The sequence below is a fragment of the Corvus kubaryi genome, unplaced genomic scaffold (assembly GCF_017639235.1).
Source record: "Corvus kubaryi isolate FWS band 111438036 unplaced genomic scaffold, C.kubaryi_AGA036_p1.0 37130, whole genome shotgun sequence".
Classification (NCBI taxonomy): Eukaryota; Metazoa; Chordata; class Aves; order Passeriformes; family Corvidae; genus Corvus; species Corvus kubaryi.
The window spans coordinates 44,992-63,113 of NW_024581033.1; the positions used below are offsets into that span (position 1 = coordinate 44,992).

The window sequence follows — 18,122 nt, forward strand, 5'->3', positions numbered from 1 at the left end:
TGATAGGATTTGTGTCCTCGTGGCTGAAGATTACTTAACTTACCTTTATCAACAATGGCAACAAACCTGAGATCACGGAGCAAACTTGATAGCCACGCATCCAGCAAAATGAACTGTTTCAGAGAGGTAGTGCAATACACTGGAAGATTCCTGGTCCGTCTCCACGGAGCCTCAGCCAAGCAGAGCCTCAGCTCTCAGGCTGCAGACTGAAGGCATTGTTGGTGTTGTTCCAAGCCCTGCTCCACTGCCACCTCCCTCTTCTTGACGAGAATCCTGGAATGGTTTGGCTCAAAGGGACCTTAAAGGTCATCCAGTTCCATGATCCCAGGTTGCTCCAAGCCCTGTCCAACCCGGCCTGGAACACTTCCAGGGCTGGGGCAGCCACAGCTTCTCGGGCACCCTGTGCCAGGGCCTCCCCTCCCTCACAGAGAAGAGTTTCTTCCCAGCATTCCACCTAAATTTCCCCTTTTCCAGCTTGGAGCCATTCCCCTCGTCCTAACCCTCCAGTTCCTGATGAGTGGTAGCCCTGGGTGTGCCGAGGCCACCTGTGGCCATCGTGGTGCCACCTTGGGCACCTCCTGTGGCCTCCCCCGAGGATCCCCTCTGGGTTCCCCTCCTGTGACGCCTTCTTGCCCTGCAAGACACAAAATTTATCTGCTGGCACCTGTCCCTAAACCCACGCGCAGCACCTCATTCCTTCGGGCCGTCCCACGCCTCAACAGTGGCCCTCTGTGACATCACCATCAGTGACGGCACAGCAGCCACAGGACATGGGCCTCGTCACAGAAGCAGGACAGGGGCACAGAGCCGCAATCCCATGGTGAGACCTGTGGGATGCAAACACCGCTGTTCCAGCCCCACCACAGCCCCGCTGCTGAGGTGTGGGACAGCCCCGGAGGGACGAGGAGCTGTGGGGTTTTTGGGGAGAGGTTCCTGCAGACAGGCTTTGTGCCTCTTACAGGGCCAGATGTCATCGAGGGAGGACACTCCAGAGCCGGGCACCTCTGCTGCCAACACCAGGCAGGCCGCCCCGGCCGCGCCGCAGGACAACAACCGGGAGGATCCCGTGTGCCCGGAGTGCCGGGACATCAGCACCGCATGCTCCAGCTCGTGCCAGCACTGCTTCTGCCAGCTGTGCCTGTGGGACTGGAGCCTGGGCGAGGCCGTGTGCCCGCGGTGCCAGCGGCCCACCCGGCACCCCTACCCCCAGCACGTGGCCCTGTACCACGAGGTGCAGGACCGGGTGTACAGCAGCAAGCGGAGATGGCGCAGTCACTCCACATGGCAGCCATGGAGCTGCTCCGGACACTTCGGACGCGGCAGGCCCTGGCAGAGGAGGCAAAGGAGATCCTCGCGGTGGCCTCGCGATGGCCGCTGGCAGTCTCGGCACAGCCATGGCAGCGACTCCCCGAGGAGGAGGTGGTGGCAGCAGAGAAGGGCTTGGGAGGACACACGTGGAGAGGGACGAGCTCCAAGGTTTGAGTGGGACATCCCGGCCTCCTCACGGGGAAGTCAGTCCCGGTGCAGCTCCCGCAGATCGTGGAGCCAGCAGGAACGGTCGCGGGGCCACCGCAGGTGGAGCAGGGGCAGGGAGGGTTCCCACAGCCGGGAGAGGAGACGGGACACGTCCTCCAGGAGAGACCAGGACACCCGGACAGGCTCCCACGACCACTCCGCAAGGCAGAGGCGCCGGAGGAGCTGGAATGCTGATGACAGACACACTCCCATGCCCCAACACGATGTCCCCTCAGGGAGGAGCGAGAGACACCAGTGGGAAGACTCTGATTCCTCCGGGCACCAGCACAGGACAAGGAACCGAACCTGGGGCAGATCCCACAGGAGAGGCCAGGACAGCCAGACAAGCTCCGAGGAAACGGTGCCCCACAGCCGCTCCAGAAGGCAGAGACGCTGGAGGAGGTGGAATGCTGAGCGGGGACGAGCTCCAAGGTCCCAGCAGGACATCCCGGGCTCCTCAGGGAGGAGCCGGCACCAGCGCAGGGACAGGTAGCCCACCCTCCCAAAATGGGAAATGCCACGCTCGGGCACAGCCTGGGGTGTCCAGCTAGGCTTTGGTGATCTCCCAGCATGGAGCCACCAGATCCCCCCTGGACATCCTGTTCCAGGGCTTGACTTGCTGCAAATAAACAAATGCCGCTTGTGCCAGCACTTCCTTTCTTTCCCTTTGTGTTTTCTGCCATCTCAGGAGCCTCCACAGGTATTTTGGAGCACTCCAGGCCCTTGGATTGCCCTCATGAGCCTCATCCTTTCCCTCTCTGAGCTCCCCCCAGCCCCAAGTGCCTCTGTGGATCAAGGAAGGAGCTGAGGGGCTCTTCCCCTCTCCATGCCCTCTCAGCCTTTCCGTGGCTGAACCTGATTTGGATTTTGCCTTTGCTTTCCCTTCAGTTTTATCCAGGGAAACTTTGCTGGGAGAAGTTAGTACCCGTTAGCATTTTTTCAGCGGAGCCACAGCTTGGTGCAGGAATATTTTCCCCAGAAACCCAAGGTGTGGCTGATACAATTCAGTGCTGGAGGTGCCCGAGCCCGGCTCCAGGGCCAAAACTTGCCCTAAACTTCCCTCCCAGCTGTCATCCAGCCCCTGTCCCCAAATGCCAGCCTTTGGAAGCACCCTACTAACCTGCAATGTCCCATTGATCTCTAATTTGGGGGATCAGCGTAGCTGATCATCTCCCTAAATGCTTGCTCAGCACGTGGGACGTGGATTTTCCCTATGGATACGTTGTCTGCTGGATGGAAGGAGGCTGGTCACACTGGATCCCTCTTGCACTGCAAGAAATAATTGGGAAAAAGCCATAAAATCCAACAACTGGTGAAAAGCAGAAGCTGGGGCACACAGGAGGTGGGCAAGGATCCTCGATATCCACATCATGCTCTGGTAGAGCCACTCCTCTGCTTGATCAAGTTTATTTTTCTTCCACAGAAACCTGCTTCAAATCCACCTGGAATTCACTCCTTTTCTCAAATATACTCCAAATGTGGGCTCTTGCTACCTAGAAACCACTCATAGCCTCAGGTGGGAGAAGCATTGCTCGGCACAGGAGGTGACTACACACAGCACCAAAACTATCCTGGTAATTTTTCCCTGGATTTAATTTTTTCATTAAATACAAAACTTCCCCTCAGGTATAAGCTGGTGTTCATTTGTCTCCTGGGAAATCCACTCCCTGCCTCTCTGAGCATGGTGCCAGGGGCCTGGAAATGCTGGATGTGCCCACCTGAACACACACACACACACACACAAACATTTCACCGGGGAAACCCTGGAAAAATGCAGCATTCGGTGTGGAGGGATGTTGGTGGCAGAGCCACTATTTTGGGATAACAATGAGTAGGGAAATCCAGACAATTTCTGCTGAAATAATAAAAAAACCCAAAACAAACAAAACAAACAAAAAAAAAAAAAACCAACAACAAAAAACCCCACCAAAAAAACAAAACAAGAAAGACCGAAACAAAAAAAAAAGGATCTTGGAGAAGTGCAAAGAGGCTGGAAGTCTGAGGGGGGAGAGCGAGCGCCTGCGGGCAGCGCTGCCCCCGGAGGTGTCTGTGGCAAGCTGCCCAGCCTGGGCTCAGGAGGTCTTCACAAACACTGGCACCTCGGCCAGGCTGGCAGAGTAATTCCTGAGGGTGGTGCCTCCATCAAACACTCGGGCAGTGTTGGTGTCCAGCCAGAGGTGCCCCTCTCCTGGCAGGTAGATATCCCTCCGTGTTTGTCCCTTTTCTGTTATTGGGGCAACCAGGACCTGCAAGGGAAAAGAAGAAGACAGAAAAAAGAGCTTCAGCAGAGGGAGGATTAGCCAGGGTGGATGTGTGGAGATGTGACGGTCATCAGGGAATCCTGGAATGGTTTGGGTGGGAAGGGACCTTAAAAATCATCCAGTTCCACCCCCTGCTGTGGGCAGGGACACCTTCCACTAGCCCAGGTTGCTCCAAGTCCCATCCAGCCTGGCCCTGGACACTTCCAGGGATCCAGGGGCAGCCCCAGCTCCTCTGGGCACCCTGTGCCAGGGCCTCAGCACCCTCACAGGGAATTCCTTCCCAATTCCATCTATCCCTGCCTTCTGTCAGTTTAAAAACCATTAATGCAGTGCAGTGAGAGTCCTTTGACAGGATTGGGATCATCCCTGCTTGCAGCAGCCCCAAGATTCCGTCCAGTTTATATTTTGGAAAAACCATCAGAAATGTGTGTTTCTTGCAAAACCTCCTCCCCAGCGACAGCCAATGTAATTCCACCTTCAGGGAGCGTTTTTTCCCCTTGTTTTATGGGAAAAGCGGTTCCCAGCATTCTGAGACTATTTATCCCTGCTAAATCATTTCACTTCCAAAGCTGATGGAGGGTTTCAGGGCCCTAAATAAGAGTTTCATGAGGAAGGCCAAGCTTTTCCAAAAAGCAAAAACCCCAACCCCACAAACCCCAGCTGCTTTGGCTTGGATTTAAATCTTCCCAGTTCCAAGCCCTGGTTTGTACTTGTAGGCAGAGCTGGATTTACAGGAATCACGCCGAATTCCCACCTCATCTCCAATGAGAAACTCATCCTCTATGGTGAAGGCGACTGGATCCGTGGGGCTGAGCCACCAGGCAGGCCGGAAGATGGGGTATCCCAAACTCTGCCACTCCTCACTGTATTTTAGGAGCAGCGGCACAACGAAGTCCTGGTGCCTCTGGATGCACTGGCGGGTCAGATTCACGACCTGCAGGTCGGAGACAAATCTGTGAGGAGCCCAACATCCGGGAAACAGCAAAGCAGGCAGGGAAAACCCAAAAATAAAGCACTGAAAATGTAAAAGTAAAATATATATCCCCTTGGGAAGAGAAGTTACAGAATTGGAATGTCCTGATCGAGTTACGGTGCAAATGGAGCTGATATTGGATATTAATTGATTTGGATATAAATCCATTGGTGACACATTTAAATCCATGGATAACAGACATAAATCAATTGGGTTTAAATGGCTTTAAATCCATTGGTAATTGTTATAAATCTGCTGGATTAAAATCTATTAATTGTGATACGAATACGTTGGATTTGAATAGATTCAAATCTGTTGTTAATGAATATAAATGTGTTGGATTTAAATGGATTTAAATACACTGATAATAGTTATGACTCTATTAGATTCAAATGTATTTAAATCCATTTATATTGAACATGAATCCATTTCAATTAAATGGATTTAAGTCTATTGATAATGAATATAAACCCATTGGATTTAAATGGATTTAAATCTATTGATAGTGACTATAAGCCCATTGGATTTAACTGGATTTAAATCTATTGATAGTGAATATAAATCCATTGGATTTAAATGGATTTAAATCCATTTATATTGAACATGAATCCATTGGATATAAATGTATTTAAATCTCTTGGTAATGAGTATAAACCCATGGATTTATATGGAATTACATCTATTGATAATGGATATTAATTCACTGGATTTAAATGTATTTACATCCATTGATAAAATATATAAACCCATTGGATTTAAATAGATTTAAACCCATTGAAAATGGATGTGAGTCCATTGGATTTAAGTGAATTTAGCTCCATTGATCATGAATACAAACCCATTGGATTTAAATGCATTTACATCTATCGATAATGGATATTAATTAATTGTATTTAAATGGATTTACATCCGTTGATAAAGGGCCTTAATCAATTTGATTTAAATTCCTCCGATAACGCGTATGAATCCATTGAATTGAAGTATAGTTAAATCCACTGATAACGGATACAAACCCATTGGATTTCGATCCATTGGTACTTGAATCTAAACCCACTGATAATGGATTTATTCCCACTTCATGCAAAGCTGAGGACAGCAGCCAGCAGGTGACCCCCGCCAGGCCTTCCATGGCTTTTGGGGGCATTGGCCATGTCAGGGTCCCGGTGTCCTCGTGTCTGGGGTGTGGGATACGTACCCAGGCATCACAGCAGAGCCAGGGCGGGGTCCCAAAGGCCATCACGGGCAGGAATGTCACAATCTGCAGCCACCTCACAAACAGCTCCGGGTCCTGCGGGGTGGCTCCGGCCACGCTCCCTCCTGTGGGAACACCACAGGGCTGAGTGAGGGCCTCACGTGGCAGGAGAAGGTTCTTGGGAGACCTCAGAGCCCCTTCTGATGCCTTGGTGACACTGAACCGTGCTGTAAATCAAGTCCCTCCTGATGGGGGAGAATTTGCTGAAAGTCCTTGCAAAGAGTTTCAACAGAGACTTTTCCTTTAGTTTCAATGCTTCCAGATAGTTGTTTATTAAGTCTTATCAGAGGAACAGAGCCACTAGCGTGAGCCAGGTACAGCATAGAGCACAGAAAAGCAGGAGTGAGCTTGAGTTATCCAGATTTACACAGCTTTTAAAGATATTTTAACCAATAGTTACTAAAAACGCACATTATTTTCACTTTCCTACCAATTATTCAGTAACACGGGCAGGAACTGCAGAATTCTCTATCCAGTCATTCCAAACTACTTTTACTGCAGAACATGGAGTAGTAGAAGAAGAAGAAGGTTTAGAGAACAACAACAATCCTCCATTTTGATATTTTTTACTCTTATCTACTTACTACAAAGAGAAGCCTAAAACCTCTAAATTTTTCACCCTGTGACAATCTTACATAGTAGTCTATCACCTAATTCACACCACTGTATTTTCTAGTTCTTGTCTGACTGTTGGTAATTTTTTCCAAGGTTTGAGGCTAAAACAGCGTTGTTCAGGGGGGTAAGAACCCTTAAAAACAGGCAGAGAAATATTCTCGGCACTCTGGGTTCGTACACCTTGGGTTTTAACTTTCGTGTTCTTCAAATCCTGCACTGCCTGGTGTGTAACTCTGGAGTTCCTTGGAGCCTGTTCACTTCTGCTCTCTCGTGCCAGGCAGACATAACAAAGCCTCTCCAGGCCTGCTCTCAAAGGACACCCAGACCATCCTAGGCCCAAAAAGTATAAACCAAAGCCTCTAAAGGGGGGCGAGCTGAGGGGAATTACATCATAGAACTGAAGCTTTAATTGGAGAATTAACCCTGCTGTGCAAATGATCCAAACCTACAAAAGAACTCATGACCCGTTGTCCATCTTGGGGTCCATCTTGGCAGTGGCCTCTGGCCCCCAGGGGTACCTTTGAAGGCCTTTCAAATAAATACCTGCCTTATTCCCTTATTCCTGTCTAGTCTCTGTTTTTTAGGTGGCCTCTCAAGGCATCACTTCCAGTGCCTAAAGCACCCCTGGGAGCCAGGGCATCCCTGGGAGCCATTGCTCCAAAAACCTGGCACGGCTTCCCTGGAAATGGCACCAACGCCCCAAGGGCTCACCCAGCCATCCACAAATGCCCATTTCCTCCAGAGGCTTTTCCCAACTCTTGCGGCTCCCAGGCTGCTGGAACACAACCCCTGGCAGCAAACTGCTCCACTATCTCTGTGCAGGGGGATCTGTGCTCCCATTCATCCAAACCAAGGGCTCCAGCACCTCTTTGGGAAGCAAACTCCCATGCTGGGATTGCTTGAGCCTCATTTTCTAAGGAAAACAGGCTAAAAATAGAGGCTAAATTGAAATACTGCTCTCAACTCCTATTTCAGGGTTGTTGTTTAGCTCAACTCTCCGTGTCTGACACTTCCTGCACAGCCCCTGCCCGTTCAGGGCATGTTTTAACCACCAGTAATTCCATCAGCTCCAAGAAAAGGGGAAATGGATCCCCTTGGCCCTGATTAGAGGTTGTTTCTTGCCCTCTTACAATGTTTTTATTTCAGGATTTCTCCAGCCATTTTGCTTCAGAGCAGAAATGCAGGCTTGGAGCAGAGCTGCTGGGGTTTCAGGAACATCCATTCCCCAGCCAGGAGCCTGGGGATGTGGATCCAGGCTGTGCCAGGTGGGATTTAGCCCAAGCCAAGCCCCTCACGGGTGGGCTGTGGTGGAACTCTGGGAAGTGCATCCCCAGAGACCTGGCTGCTGCTGGAGCTGCCTGGCAGTATTTAGAGCATGTCCTTTTGTTTTTAGTTCCTCACTTTTTTCCCTGCTAACATTCATCCCAATCAAGCCATCACCACAGAAAAGTGGGGAGCAAAACGGTCCAAGCCTTCCCACAACACACCTAAGGTGCAAATGTACCTCCCGTGCCTGGAAAAAGGCTGCAAAATTCACTGCAGAGAGCCAGAAATAGGGGGGAAAACTGGAAAATCAATCCTTACCTACTGCATCAGGGATGAAGAAGTTGTAGCCCAGGAGGCTGTAGTGCAGCACGGAGGGGATGAGCCCCTTGAGCCCCGCATGGCTCCAGTCGGAGCGCAGCGGGCTCATCTGGACAAACAGTGGGAGGTGACTGGATCTGGGGAAACAACACAAACCCTTCAAGGTGCTTAGAGCCGGAATTCCATGATGCCCAGCTGGCTTGGGAGTCACTGGGGCCAGATTAGAGTCCTGGAATGGTTTGGGTGGGAAGAGACCTTAAAGCCCATCCAGTGCCACCCCTTGCCCTGGGCAGGGACACCTCCCACTATCCCAAGTTGCTCCAAGCCCCGTCCAACCTGGCCTCGGACACTTCCAGGGATGGGTACCCTGTGCCAGGGCCTCCCCGCCCTCAGACCCCACAAGGATCATTGACTCCAACACGCTGCCCTAGCCCACTTCCTCACCGCTTCCCTGGGTGCCAAGAGACATCTCGGAATACCGAGAACATATTCCAAGCACCAGCTCAACCCTCCCCCGGCAGCTCTTGTGCCCATCAGCTCCAGCAAAGCCTCTCCCTGGTGCCCACCTGGTCCCGGCGCTGATGACGGTGCCATTGCCCAGCGTTGCCAGCGCTGCTGCCAGCACCTCGGTGTATCCATCGCCCGCCAGCTCGGCGGGAGCAGGGACGTCCTGCTCCAGGAAGGAATTGCCCTCGACTCCCTCGAAGGCCACGTAGGTGGCCCCCAGCGCTTGCCGCAGGCGCCGGGCACGAGCCAGGTACCAGCCCAGCGCCGCCTCGCTGGTGGCGTTCAGGCGGGCGCAGAGCTGCCCTTTCCAGGTGGTCAGCAGTGGGATCTGCGGAGGAGGATGGAAATCCCTGTCGGATGCGTAGAATATCCTGCTGATTCCGGGGTGCAGGGCTGGGGGATGCTGTGCTGCCCCCATCCCACCCTGCGCCGCCATGGTGCGGCACGTCAAGGTGCAAACCCTCCCTCAACCCCCCAATAACCCCTGAGCTGGTGCTGAAGTGTCCGACAATGAAACTGACCACAAAGAATTGAATTGAGGGGTTTTCTGAACACTGGCAACGTTTTTTTGGAAGTGGAAATTTTAAAACTGCTTCCGTAGGAGTGAGGAGAGACGCTGCTTCCCCCTGCACTGCTGTGCCCCAGCGCAGTGGGATCGGGTTGTGTCCCTTGATGAACGATAAACCTGAGGGGCTTTGTTCAGCTTTAATTTTGGTTTGGGGGCTGAGGGGGTCCCGTACCGAGCTGCCCCCGGGTCGGGGCTGGCGGCCGAGCCAGTATCCCGCGGCCTCGCCGCCGCGCAGGGAGCGCAGGAAGAGCGGGGAGGTGACGCCAGCGTATGGGGACAGCGTGATGGAGAGCTCCAGGGGCTCCACCAGCGCCGGGGCCTGCCGCTTCCTGCGCTCCGAGGGCACGAGGTCCTGCGGGCGGGAAAGGCAGGAATAAGGCCTTTGTGCGGAGGGAACGCACGCTCCCCGTGTGCCCGGAGGGCGGCAGGACGGCCGTACCGCGGTGGCGAGGACGGCGGTGCCGCGTTCCCCCAGGGCCACGACGCCCTCCTGAAGGCGATGCCGCTTCAGCCTCCTCACCAGCGATCTCAGGCCTCGCTTGATTTTGGCGGCGGAACCCTCCGGGCCGTGGTACCGCCAGATCGGAGACCTGCAGGGGGGGAAGATTCCTCGTGAGGTGCTTGGGACAGCGAGCCGGACATGTGGAAGGGTTCCCACCGTCAGGGGAAGGAGCACTCACGGCAGGAGCGCGGTGTCCGGCAGTGTCCGAGCCGCTCCCGCCGGAGTGCTGGCCGCGTGCCGGCGGGCGGCCGCCATGTCGGCGCTGACGCAGAGCTGGTAGCGCAGGGGCTCCGCGCGGCCCGCCGGCGTCTCCAGGCAGAACTGCCTGTGGCTCTCCACAGACAGGAGCAGGGGCACGTCGGGAGCCACTGTCACCGTCACTCCTTCGGGGGAAAAGCGGGGAAATGGTGGCTCGGCGAGCGCGCGGCTGCTCCCGGTCCTGGGAGCCGCAGGGATGAGCGGGGCAGGGCCTGACTGGTGCCAAGGCCTCCCGGGTTCATCCCACCACAGATCCAGCCATGCCAACCATCCCCACTCTGCTCCTGCAGTTCCCTTGTTGACTCCAAATTGCCTTTCAAGGGCTGGATTTCTGCCTTTCGTGGCCTTTTTGCTCGGCATTCAGTGGCCTCAGCAGTGCAGGGCAGCTGCAGCTCATTGGATGAATTTGGGGTAATACCTGAAGTTTGGTGCTCTGCAGAATAACCTAAATATCCCCCCCAGCAATGACACCAACAGCGGAACTCCTGCCTGAATCCAGCATCCCACACTGGCAGCAGGGAGCCATGAAGCTGCTCGAGTGGAGCTGGGGATGCAGCAATGTGCACAGCTCGGGGCTTAGAAACAAACCAGGCACACCAGGAGCGTGGCACATCCCCGGGGTGACTTGGGCCACCCCACGCTGAGGCACTCAGCTTCAGCACCACGGCCTCTCCCACAGGGATGAGGCAGCGTGGGATCCATCCCATGGGCCCATATCCCGCATTTGTGGGATATTTTATTCCCAGAGACATCGACACTGCTCTTAAACAGCTGCTTTAGGGGGGAGGAGGGGGGTGGAGAAGCACAGGGATTGAAGCTGTTGGACACTGGACAGGGAAGGAGGTGGTTACCTGTGGATCCCAGGAAGTACCTCTCCAGGACAGGCCCGAAGCCCTCGGGGTTTGTGCCAAGGTTGCCGCTGACCAAGGGCTGCGCGGGGCTCTCGGCGTCGTTGAGGGGCCAGCGCTGGGCACGGATGCTCGGCCCTCCATACCAGGAGACATTGGCCATGGAAAAACAATCCTGCAGCCAAGAAAGCATCGTCAAAGAGCGGGGAATACTCACGGGGAGCAGGAAGGCCAGGCTTGGAACAAACTGTGCTAGTGGAAGGTGTCCCTTTTGCAGCGTAAAATTATGGTTTCATTTAAAAACAAAGGAAAAGCAAGACCTGCTCCCCAAAGCCTGCCAGGTTTTGCTGGAGGAGCTTGAATAAAGGCAAACTGCCACGCCAATCCCACTTCTGCTCCCCACCACGGTTATCAAACGCCTCTGAGTTGCAGGTGGAAAGATGCTGCAAAGGTTTGAGTGAAGAGACTCTGCAGGTGTGAGTGGCTGTGGGACAGGAGTGACAACAGAGGGGGAAATTCGAGGAAACAGCTTTCAAATGTGCTGAGGGCACTTGCAGAAACCCAGCTGGGAAACGTGTATTTGGGCTTGTTTGGGTTTTTTTGGTTTGGTCAGGTTTTTCATTTGGTTGCTATTTTTCGTTAGGTGTTTTTTTCCTCTGGTAGCTCCTTCCTCTGTTTTACTTTAAAAACACATTAACCTCTCCAGCTGCCTTCCCCAGACATTCTGGGGTGAATCTTCAAGTGCAGCTGTCCCCACCTAAGCTCTCACAGAGAGCTTTTAGCCCCATCTTGAGCCTTCACCTCGATGGCACCACAGGGTGACACATCCTCTCTCCCAAGGCATCCCTTCCTCTCATCCTCCCTCTTCCCCGGAGGGCTGATAACAAGAATTTCCCTCAAGAGACTCCGTTTGGAGATTTGGCACACTTCCCCTAGGCCTGACAGGGCCCCGGGATGGGGGACATCCCCAGCCTTGACCCGCCTCCTGCCAGAAACCATCAGTTTTCACTTCAAAGCCTCTCAAACTTTCCCCTTTCTGCCAAATCGAGGGATCAGCAGGACTTAGCGTTCTCGTGACTTCCCAGGTGGGACGGGCTTCCCCGAAAGCCCGGAGATCCGGGGCCGTGAAGGGGGGCTGGGGAGGGCAGGGGGGACCCAGAGACCCCCCACTCAACCCACCCCATGTTTATTCCCAATCCCAAGGCTTCGGAGCCTCCTGGAGTCCTGAGCTCGGGGGCACAGAGAGGTTAAGTCTCTCCGAGGGGTGGGGAGAAGAGATGTAAATTATTAAAGTGGAAACCCTGGAGGCTCGGAATAGCTGTACCAGGTGTCAGCTGAACTCGTTACACCAGCTGGGAAAGAGGGGAAAACAGTCTGTTCTTAACTCAGATTGCACTGGATCATATTTTCCAATGGTTTGGGTTTTTTGAAAAAGTGGGAAAAAGCCTGTTCTGTCTCACCCTCTCAAACGCCTCACCCCAATGTCAGTGGAGGAGACCCAGGGTTTGTGCCCAGGCAACACCTTCCACCCACCCCAAACGGTGCCAACAGGTGATTTACAGCTAAAGGGGAACAGTCCTCCATCCCACAGGATCCCATCCCGCTTCCTTCCCTCTTCTGAGGGCTCCCCATGACTGGACAGCCCGCTCTGACAGCGTTTCTCCTTCCCAGAGTCTGCTTTTATTTAACTGAGAGAGCAAGCAGGGAACGATACCAAAAATAAAGCCCCCGTAAGTGCTTGCAGCAGCAGACACGGATTATTCCCATCCCGCGGGAGCTGCCCATTGTGTCTGTGCTGGAAGAGACCTTCCCGAGGCTCTCGCCAGCATTGTCATCTCCAGTGGTTATTTACTCCGTCTCCATATAAACACAGCTCTCCCACCCCGGGGTCACCAACGTGGCACCGCCACGGGATTTTGGGGCTCAGCTTCAGGGCACGATGCTTCCAAAACACTCTTCCCACCCGGCACCTTCCAGGAGCCGCGACCACAGTGCGACCCCAGAACCGAGCTGGGGGACTGCGGTCAGGCCGGACCCTCCCTTGCTGGATCCCCAAGGGTTTGGAGCTGGGCAGGGGCGTCCCCGTTACCTTCAGGGTCAAGTCGGGGCGCAGCGGGGTCCAGCGGACGCCGTAGCACTCGGTGCCGGGGGCTGCCGGCGGCTCCAGGGAGAGCCGGAGCTCGGCGTCCTCCTCCCAGGAATAGCAGAACTGGCCGCCGTCGTGCCAGCAGCGGTCCCGGGGCGGCGGGGGCTCGGTGGCCGGCACGCTGCCCACGGCGATGGCCAGCACGGGCCGGCCGGCCGGCAGCGCCCGCAGCAGCAGCGCCCCGCGGCCGCGCTCCCACAGCATCCCTGCATCCCGGCCCCGCAGCACCCACTCCTCCGGGGACTGCTCCACTGCCTGCCACGAGATGATGCCGATGGTCATGGCGAAGAAGACGGCCACGCCGAGGCAGCCCACGGCGCCTTTCCAGGGCTCCGTCATCTCCCTGAAGCCCAAGGTCCAGGTGGACTCCGGGATTTGGCCGGTGTGGCGGGAGAGGGGCATGGTGTGATCGCAGGGATGCTGCGGCTCCGCTTCTCTGCCTTCCTGCAGCAGCACAGGAAAGAAAACTCTCTGGGACAGCTCCACACGATCTTCTGGGATAGCTCCAAAAGATCCTCTGGAATAGCTCCAAAAGCATGCACCAAACCCAGTTAAATTTAAAAATTGTTTAAAAGAAGGAAAGCTGCAACTCCGTTCTCTCTGCCCTGATCCCGAGGTAAGAGGAGTCCCTTCCGCAGCTTCCTCCACGGCAAATTCCTCCACTGCTGGGCTCGGTGACAGTGGCTCAGCCCCCAAACCCGGGGGCTCAGCCTCTTGGCGCAGCCAGCAGCACCCAGTGACACCGAGGAGGAGGAGGAGGAGGAGGAGGACACACGTGGCCCGGAGCCCGACGGGGAGACGGGGCCACGGGCAATGGGAACCGGGGCCGCGCTCCAGCCCCCGCTTCTCCGTGGGGTTTGGCATCACTTCCCCGCTCGGTTTGGAAGCGGCAGCAAACAGCCAGGGGTGCAGGAAAACATCCCAGGGTGGGTAGAGAAAGGAGGGGATGCAACGTCCTCTTTCCGTCTCCTCTCTCTCTTCCCTGGAAAAGCGTTGGGGTAATGCACAGAGCAAAACCGCCCGTGCGCAGGGTGTGGGCGCTGGGCGAGCCCAAGGGAACCTGCTGCTCCGCCGGCTCACCCGTGGTGACAGCTTCATGGGGTGGCACTGGCCTGTCCCTGTATCCCAGGCCCCATCCCACTGCCCGATGGCAGGATGGGAATGGTGCCACCTCCCCTGGCACAGCCCAGCCACCCCTACAGCCCCCGTCACGCCCTTACCTAAAAGCAGGTTCAGGGATGCTGTCGCGGCCCCCGAAGAGTCCCCGGTGTTTTTCCCACCAGCAGCAGGTTTTTCTCCTCTTTCGCAGGGCAGTTTTTCCTCCCGGCCGCGTCCAAGACCCGTGGAGCCGAAGGAACTTGATCCAGACTAACCCAGGAGCGTTACTTAAGCCAAGCTCCCTCCCTCCCTCTCTCCCTCCCGCCTGCTCCCCTGCAGCCCGCACGTAGCCGCAGGTGGCTGCATCCCCAGCAGGGGCAGGACATTAAAAACATTCCTTTTTAAAGGCTCTTATCTATAGGGGAATGATTTTAAAGGGATTTTTTGCCAGTTTGCTGAGGTGACTCTGGTTGAGTCTTTACTACACCCGTGTGAATCCACACACGTGGAGCCCTGGGAGTGCTGAGCCTCCTCATTCTCCTGCTTTGGCTTTTGCTGTTGTTACTATTCAATTTTGGGGGATTTTATCCCTGCTCCTACTTCCCAGGAGCCACTGCCCCCCCCTTAGATCAACTCCAGGGCTGCCAAAATGGGTGCTGCAGCTAAAGGTGCACCCAAACCAACAGGGAAGCCCCTTCCCAGGTACCTGCAATCACCGCCGGTGCCAGAACTCTGGAAATCTGAGATTTCCATTGACTTCTCCATGCTCCAGTCCCCACTCACGCTCATCTCACCCTGTCTACAGGTGATCAGGGAAGACCTGGATTTTCCAAGCAATATTACAACCTGTTGGCTGCCCAGAGATAAAAAACTTGGGATTTAAAAGCATTTCCCCATCCTGCATCCAGGCAAAACCCCAGCAATCCCAAGGCCAAAGCCCTGCTCGCCTCAGATGCTGCTCATCAGGAGAGTCCCAAATCCACCAGGAAAATTCCCATCTGTGGCCCAAATAAGCCCCTAGAGGGGCTTTTGCTCTCCAGGATTAATTTTTCGTTGCAGCAGGGGCAATATCCAGTGTTGGATGGAGGGAAAAATGGTGGATCCCATCAGGGCAAGAGGGGACTCCAGAGCAGGAGAGGAGGTGGGTCCAGGATAAGGAGAAAGGATGAAAAAAGCTTGGATATGAGCTAGGAGACCGTGATGTCCATCCCAAAGGGGCTGGGGAACGTGGTTAGGAGAGCTGTAGGTGGTGGACTCAGGGGACCCCAAAACTGGGTAAAATAAAGGGAAAAATTAAAAACCAAAGAAGGAAGAAGGGGTGTTCCTTCCACCAGGGATGCTACAGGCACTTGAGGGGCTCAACACTCCCCGTGACCTGGAAAAGGGGAACAAGTAGCAGTGCATAAACCCTGTGGGGATTCAGAGCTGTTCCCCCACAGCATTAGCCGGAGCCGATGGAATTACTGGGGTGGGATTTACCACCTTTGGCGAGGCTTCGTAGATCCACACGCCCCGGGGAGGGCTCAGCTCGGCTGCAAAGCCTGCAGAAACAGGGCAGAGGAGAGAAAAAGAGGGATCTTTGGGATGATCTGGGATCCTGGTACACCAGGAAGGTTTAATCCTCCGTCCAGGGGAGAAAAAGGGACGTGGCAGCAGCACCCAAAAGCCACAAAAGCTGCACAAGGATCGGCAATTCCCTGTTTCCCACCCCAAAGCGGGCTGGGAGGGGGGCAGCCGATGGGGTTGTTTGGCTGCAGCAGCTGAAGGCAAAGCTCTCTCACACGGCACAAGATTAAATCCCACCCGTGGAATGGCAGGGTGGGATTAGGGAAACCCCGGGATGGCGCGGGTGCGCTGGGATAAGCAGGGACAGGGGGCTGTACCCAGGTGGGGTAGCAGGAAGTGGGGATGGTTTTAAAACCCTTTTGTTAAAAAGCAGCACAAATCCCAGGGGAAAGTCCTGCTGGAGCTTCCAACAACTCGATATTCGGGCAAGTTTGGCCCCCCCAGCTCTGCACATGGCTTGGGGGTTTGGGCCAAGCCCTGTCCCACCCTCCCAGAACTCCTGGTTTTTGGGAGGAGGAATGGTTCCATCAGCTTTCCTGCCCATCACAAATCTCAGCGGGAACTGGCTCCCACGAGCAGAATGAAACCTCCCTTCATCTTCCTCCCACTGCCAACAAAAACCACTTAGCCTTGACAGGTCACGGGGAAAAAAACCATTTTGGGGTGGCTCCCTGGATTCCAGGAGGCTGTCCTGCCCCTCTGCTTCCAGAGGGGTTTTTTAAAACATTTGAAAGTCTCTTCCTGTGCAAAATGGAGCATCTTTTCCCTCTTCCTTGCTTTTCAGAGATGGAAAGACCTTGAGGTTGCTTTTTTATATCCAGCAGGGCTTTCCAAGCTTCAAGGTCACTGAGGGGCTTGGAGCAACCTGCTCTGGTGGGAGGTGTCCGTGCCCATGGCCGGGAGCTGGAACTGGATGGGCTTTAAGGTCCCTTCCAACCCAAACCATTCCAGGATTCTGGGATTTGCCAGCACTCCAGGTTCGCCGGGCCGTTTGGGATGTGGCACCTACGGGTGGACAGTGCCCAGGGAAGGGATGGAGTGGGAGGCTGGAAACACGTTTCACTCACCAGCATCCACAAGCCGAGCTCGGGAATCTAAGCTTTTTGGTGAAACACCCACAAAACAGGGACTGAGAGTTATTCCCACTGGGATTTAGGGTCAGTGTCCCCGGGAGAGGCTTCCATCACTGCATGCCCTGTGGATCACACTCCTTTCCAGAGCCCTGTCGCCACCTTTCAGGCTGCCTGGAAAAAGGGAGAGTGCAGAGAGCCACAGGGATTTTCTACTTCTGTGGGGTTGCACTTGGGAAGGCCCAGCCCTTTCCATCAATATTTTCCTACAGCCTTTAAGCACCAGCAGTTACAGCCACAACTTCCCAGCCAGGCCCTCCTGGGGTTTCTGGTTTGGGGTTTCTTAAATATTATTATTAAAAAAAAAAAAATACAGGAAAGCTGTGTGGGTTGGCCAAGAGCAAAGGAAAACTGGTGGGAGCAGCAAAGTGCCTCCAGGACTTGGCATTCCTCCTCCCTTTTCCCCAGTGGGGAGCAGCCTCATCCCAAAACTCTCCCTGCGGGGATGGATCCTGCGGTACCTCACAAGCCCACACCAAACTCCCATTTTTGTCCATTTATCCATGATATCTACAAGCTGGGAGACACAGTGAGGAACCAGAGTGGATTCCCCGAAGCTGCCAGCATGGATGGACGTGGATATCCCATCTAACTCCCAGAGTTTATCCAAAGGGAAAAGATACCTTCAGAATCCATCCCGGGAATAAACCAGCCAATGCGCCATGGTGGGTGTTCTCCTTGCGTTTTCCTTCCCCTTGCAGTTCCCAGCCTTGCCTTTCAGGGCCAGCAAAAGCCTTTGGCTGTGCTGGAGTTCTCCGTGCCTTAGGGAGCTTTGGGCTCCTTACTGGAGCTGAGCTGTTGCTCAGTTTAAAAGGAGTAAAAAAAATAAAAAAGGCAAAAAGGGCGATGTGGTTCCTACATCCCCAGATCTCAGCCCAGATTTCCTCCTGGAAAGCAATCCCAGATTTCCATGAACTCTCCAGCTATTTGTAAAGCAAAAGAGCCGAGCAGCAGGGCTTGCAGTGACAACGTGGCCTTATGAACAGGAACAGCCCTTGGAAGCGCCCATTGTCCCTTCCCATCCCAGCTGTGTCCCACAAACCAGGAGCGCCTGGATTTGGGGGCTCTTTGGGTCCATCCACAGCCCGTCCAGGATTTTGGGAGGGTCTCACATCGAGCAGCAGGTTTTGGGGAGACAGGGGGCTGGGGAACAGCCTGGAGCACCCAAAATAATCCATGGATGGATAATTTTCCAGCTGGAAAGTCACCAGCTCCAGCCACCAGTTTTGGTTGGTGCCGATAGGATGGAAACAGCCCACATGTACCCCTTGCCCCACTCTTCCCTTCAGGCAAAGCCTG

The 18,122-nt window shown here is 54.6% G+C and overlaps 1 protein-coding gene across 2 annotated transcripts; it reads right to left on the bottom strand.

Annotated features, from left to right (window-relative positions):
* Nucleotides 1–2,906: 2,906 nt before the first annotated feature.
* On the bottom strand, nt 2,907–17,770 carry LOC121661250 (SITS-binding protein-like). Of its 2 annotated transcripts, XM_042021213.1 has the most exons (14): nt 17,447–17,770; nt 16,761–16,937; nt 14,834–15,668; nt 14,250–14,397; nt 12,973–13,473; nt 10,887–11,058; nt 9,956–10,160; nt 9,715–9,865; nt 9,448–9,627; nt 8,767–9,035; nt 8,201–8,337; nt 5,945–6,066; nt 4,531–4,710; nt 2,907–3,761 (listed from the first exon to the last, which is right to left on the bottom strand). In XM_042021213.1, exons 5-14 carry the CDS (start codon nt 13,429–13,431, stop codon nt 3,588–3,590), a joined length of 2,049 nt encoding a protein of 682 aa, XP_041877147.1. In that variant the 5' UTR covers nt 13,432–13,473; nt 14,250–14,397; nt 14,834–15,668; nt 16,761–16,937; nt 17,447–17,770; the 3' UTR covers nt 2,907–3,587. The 2 variants fall into 2 exon arrangements, with proteins under 2 accessions (XP_041877147.1, XP_041877146.1); XM_042021212.1 differs by lacking the exons at nt 14,250–14,397; nt 14,834–15,668; nt 16,761–16,937; nt 17,447–17,770 and having other exon boundaries at nt 12,973–14,230.
* Nucleotides 17,771–18,122: the final 352 nt, after the last annotated feature.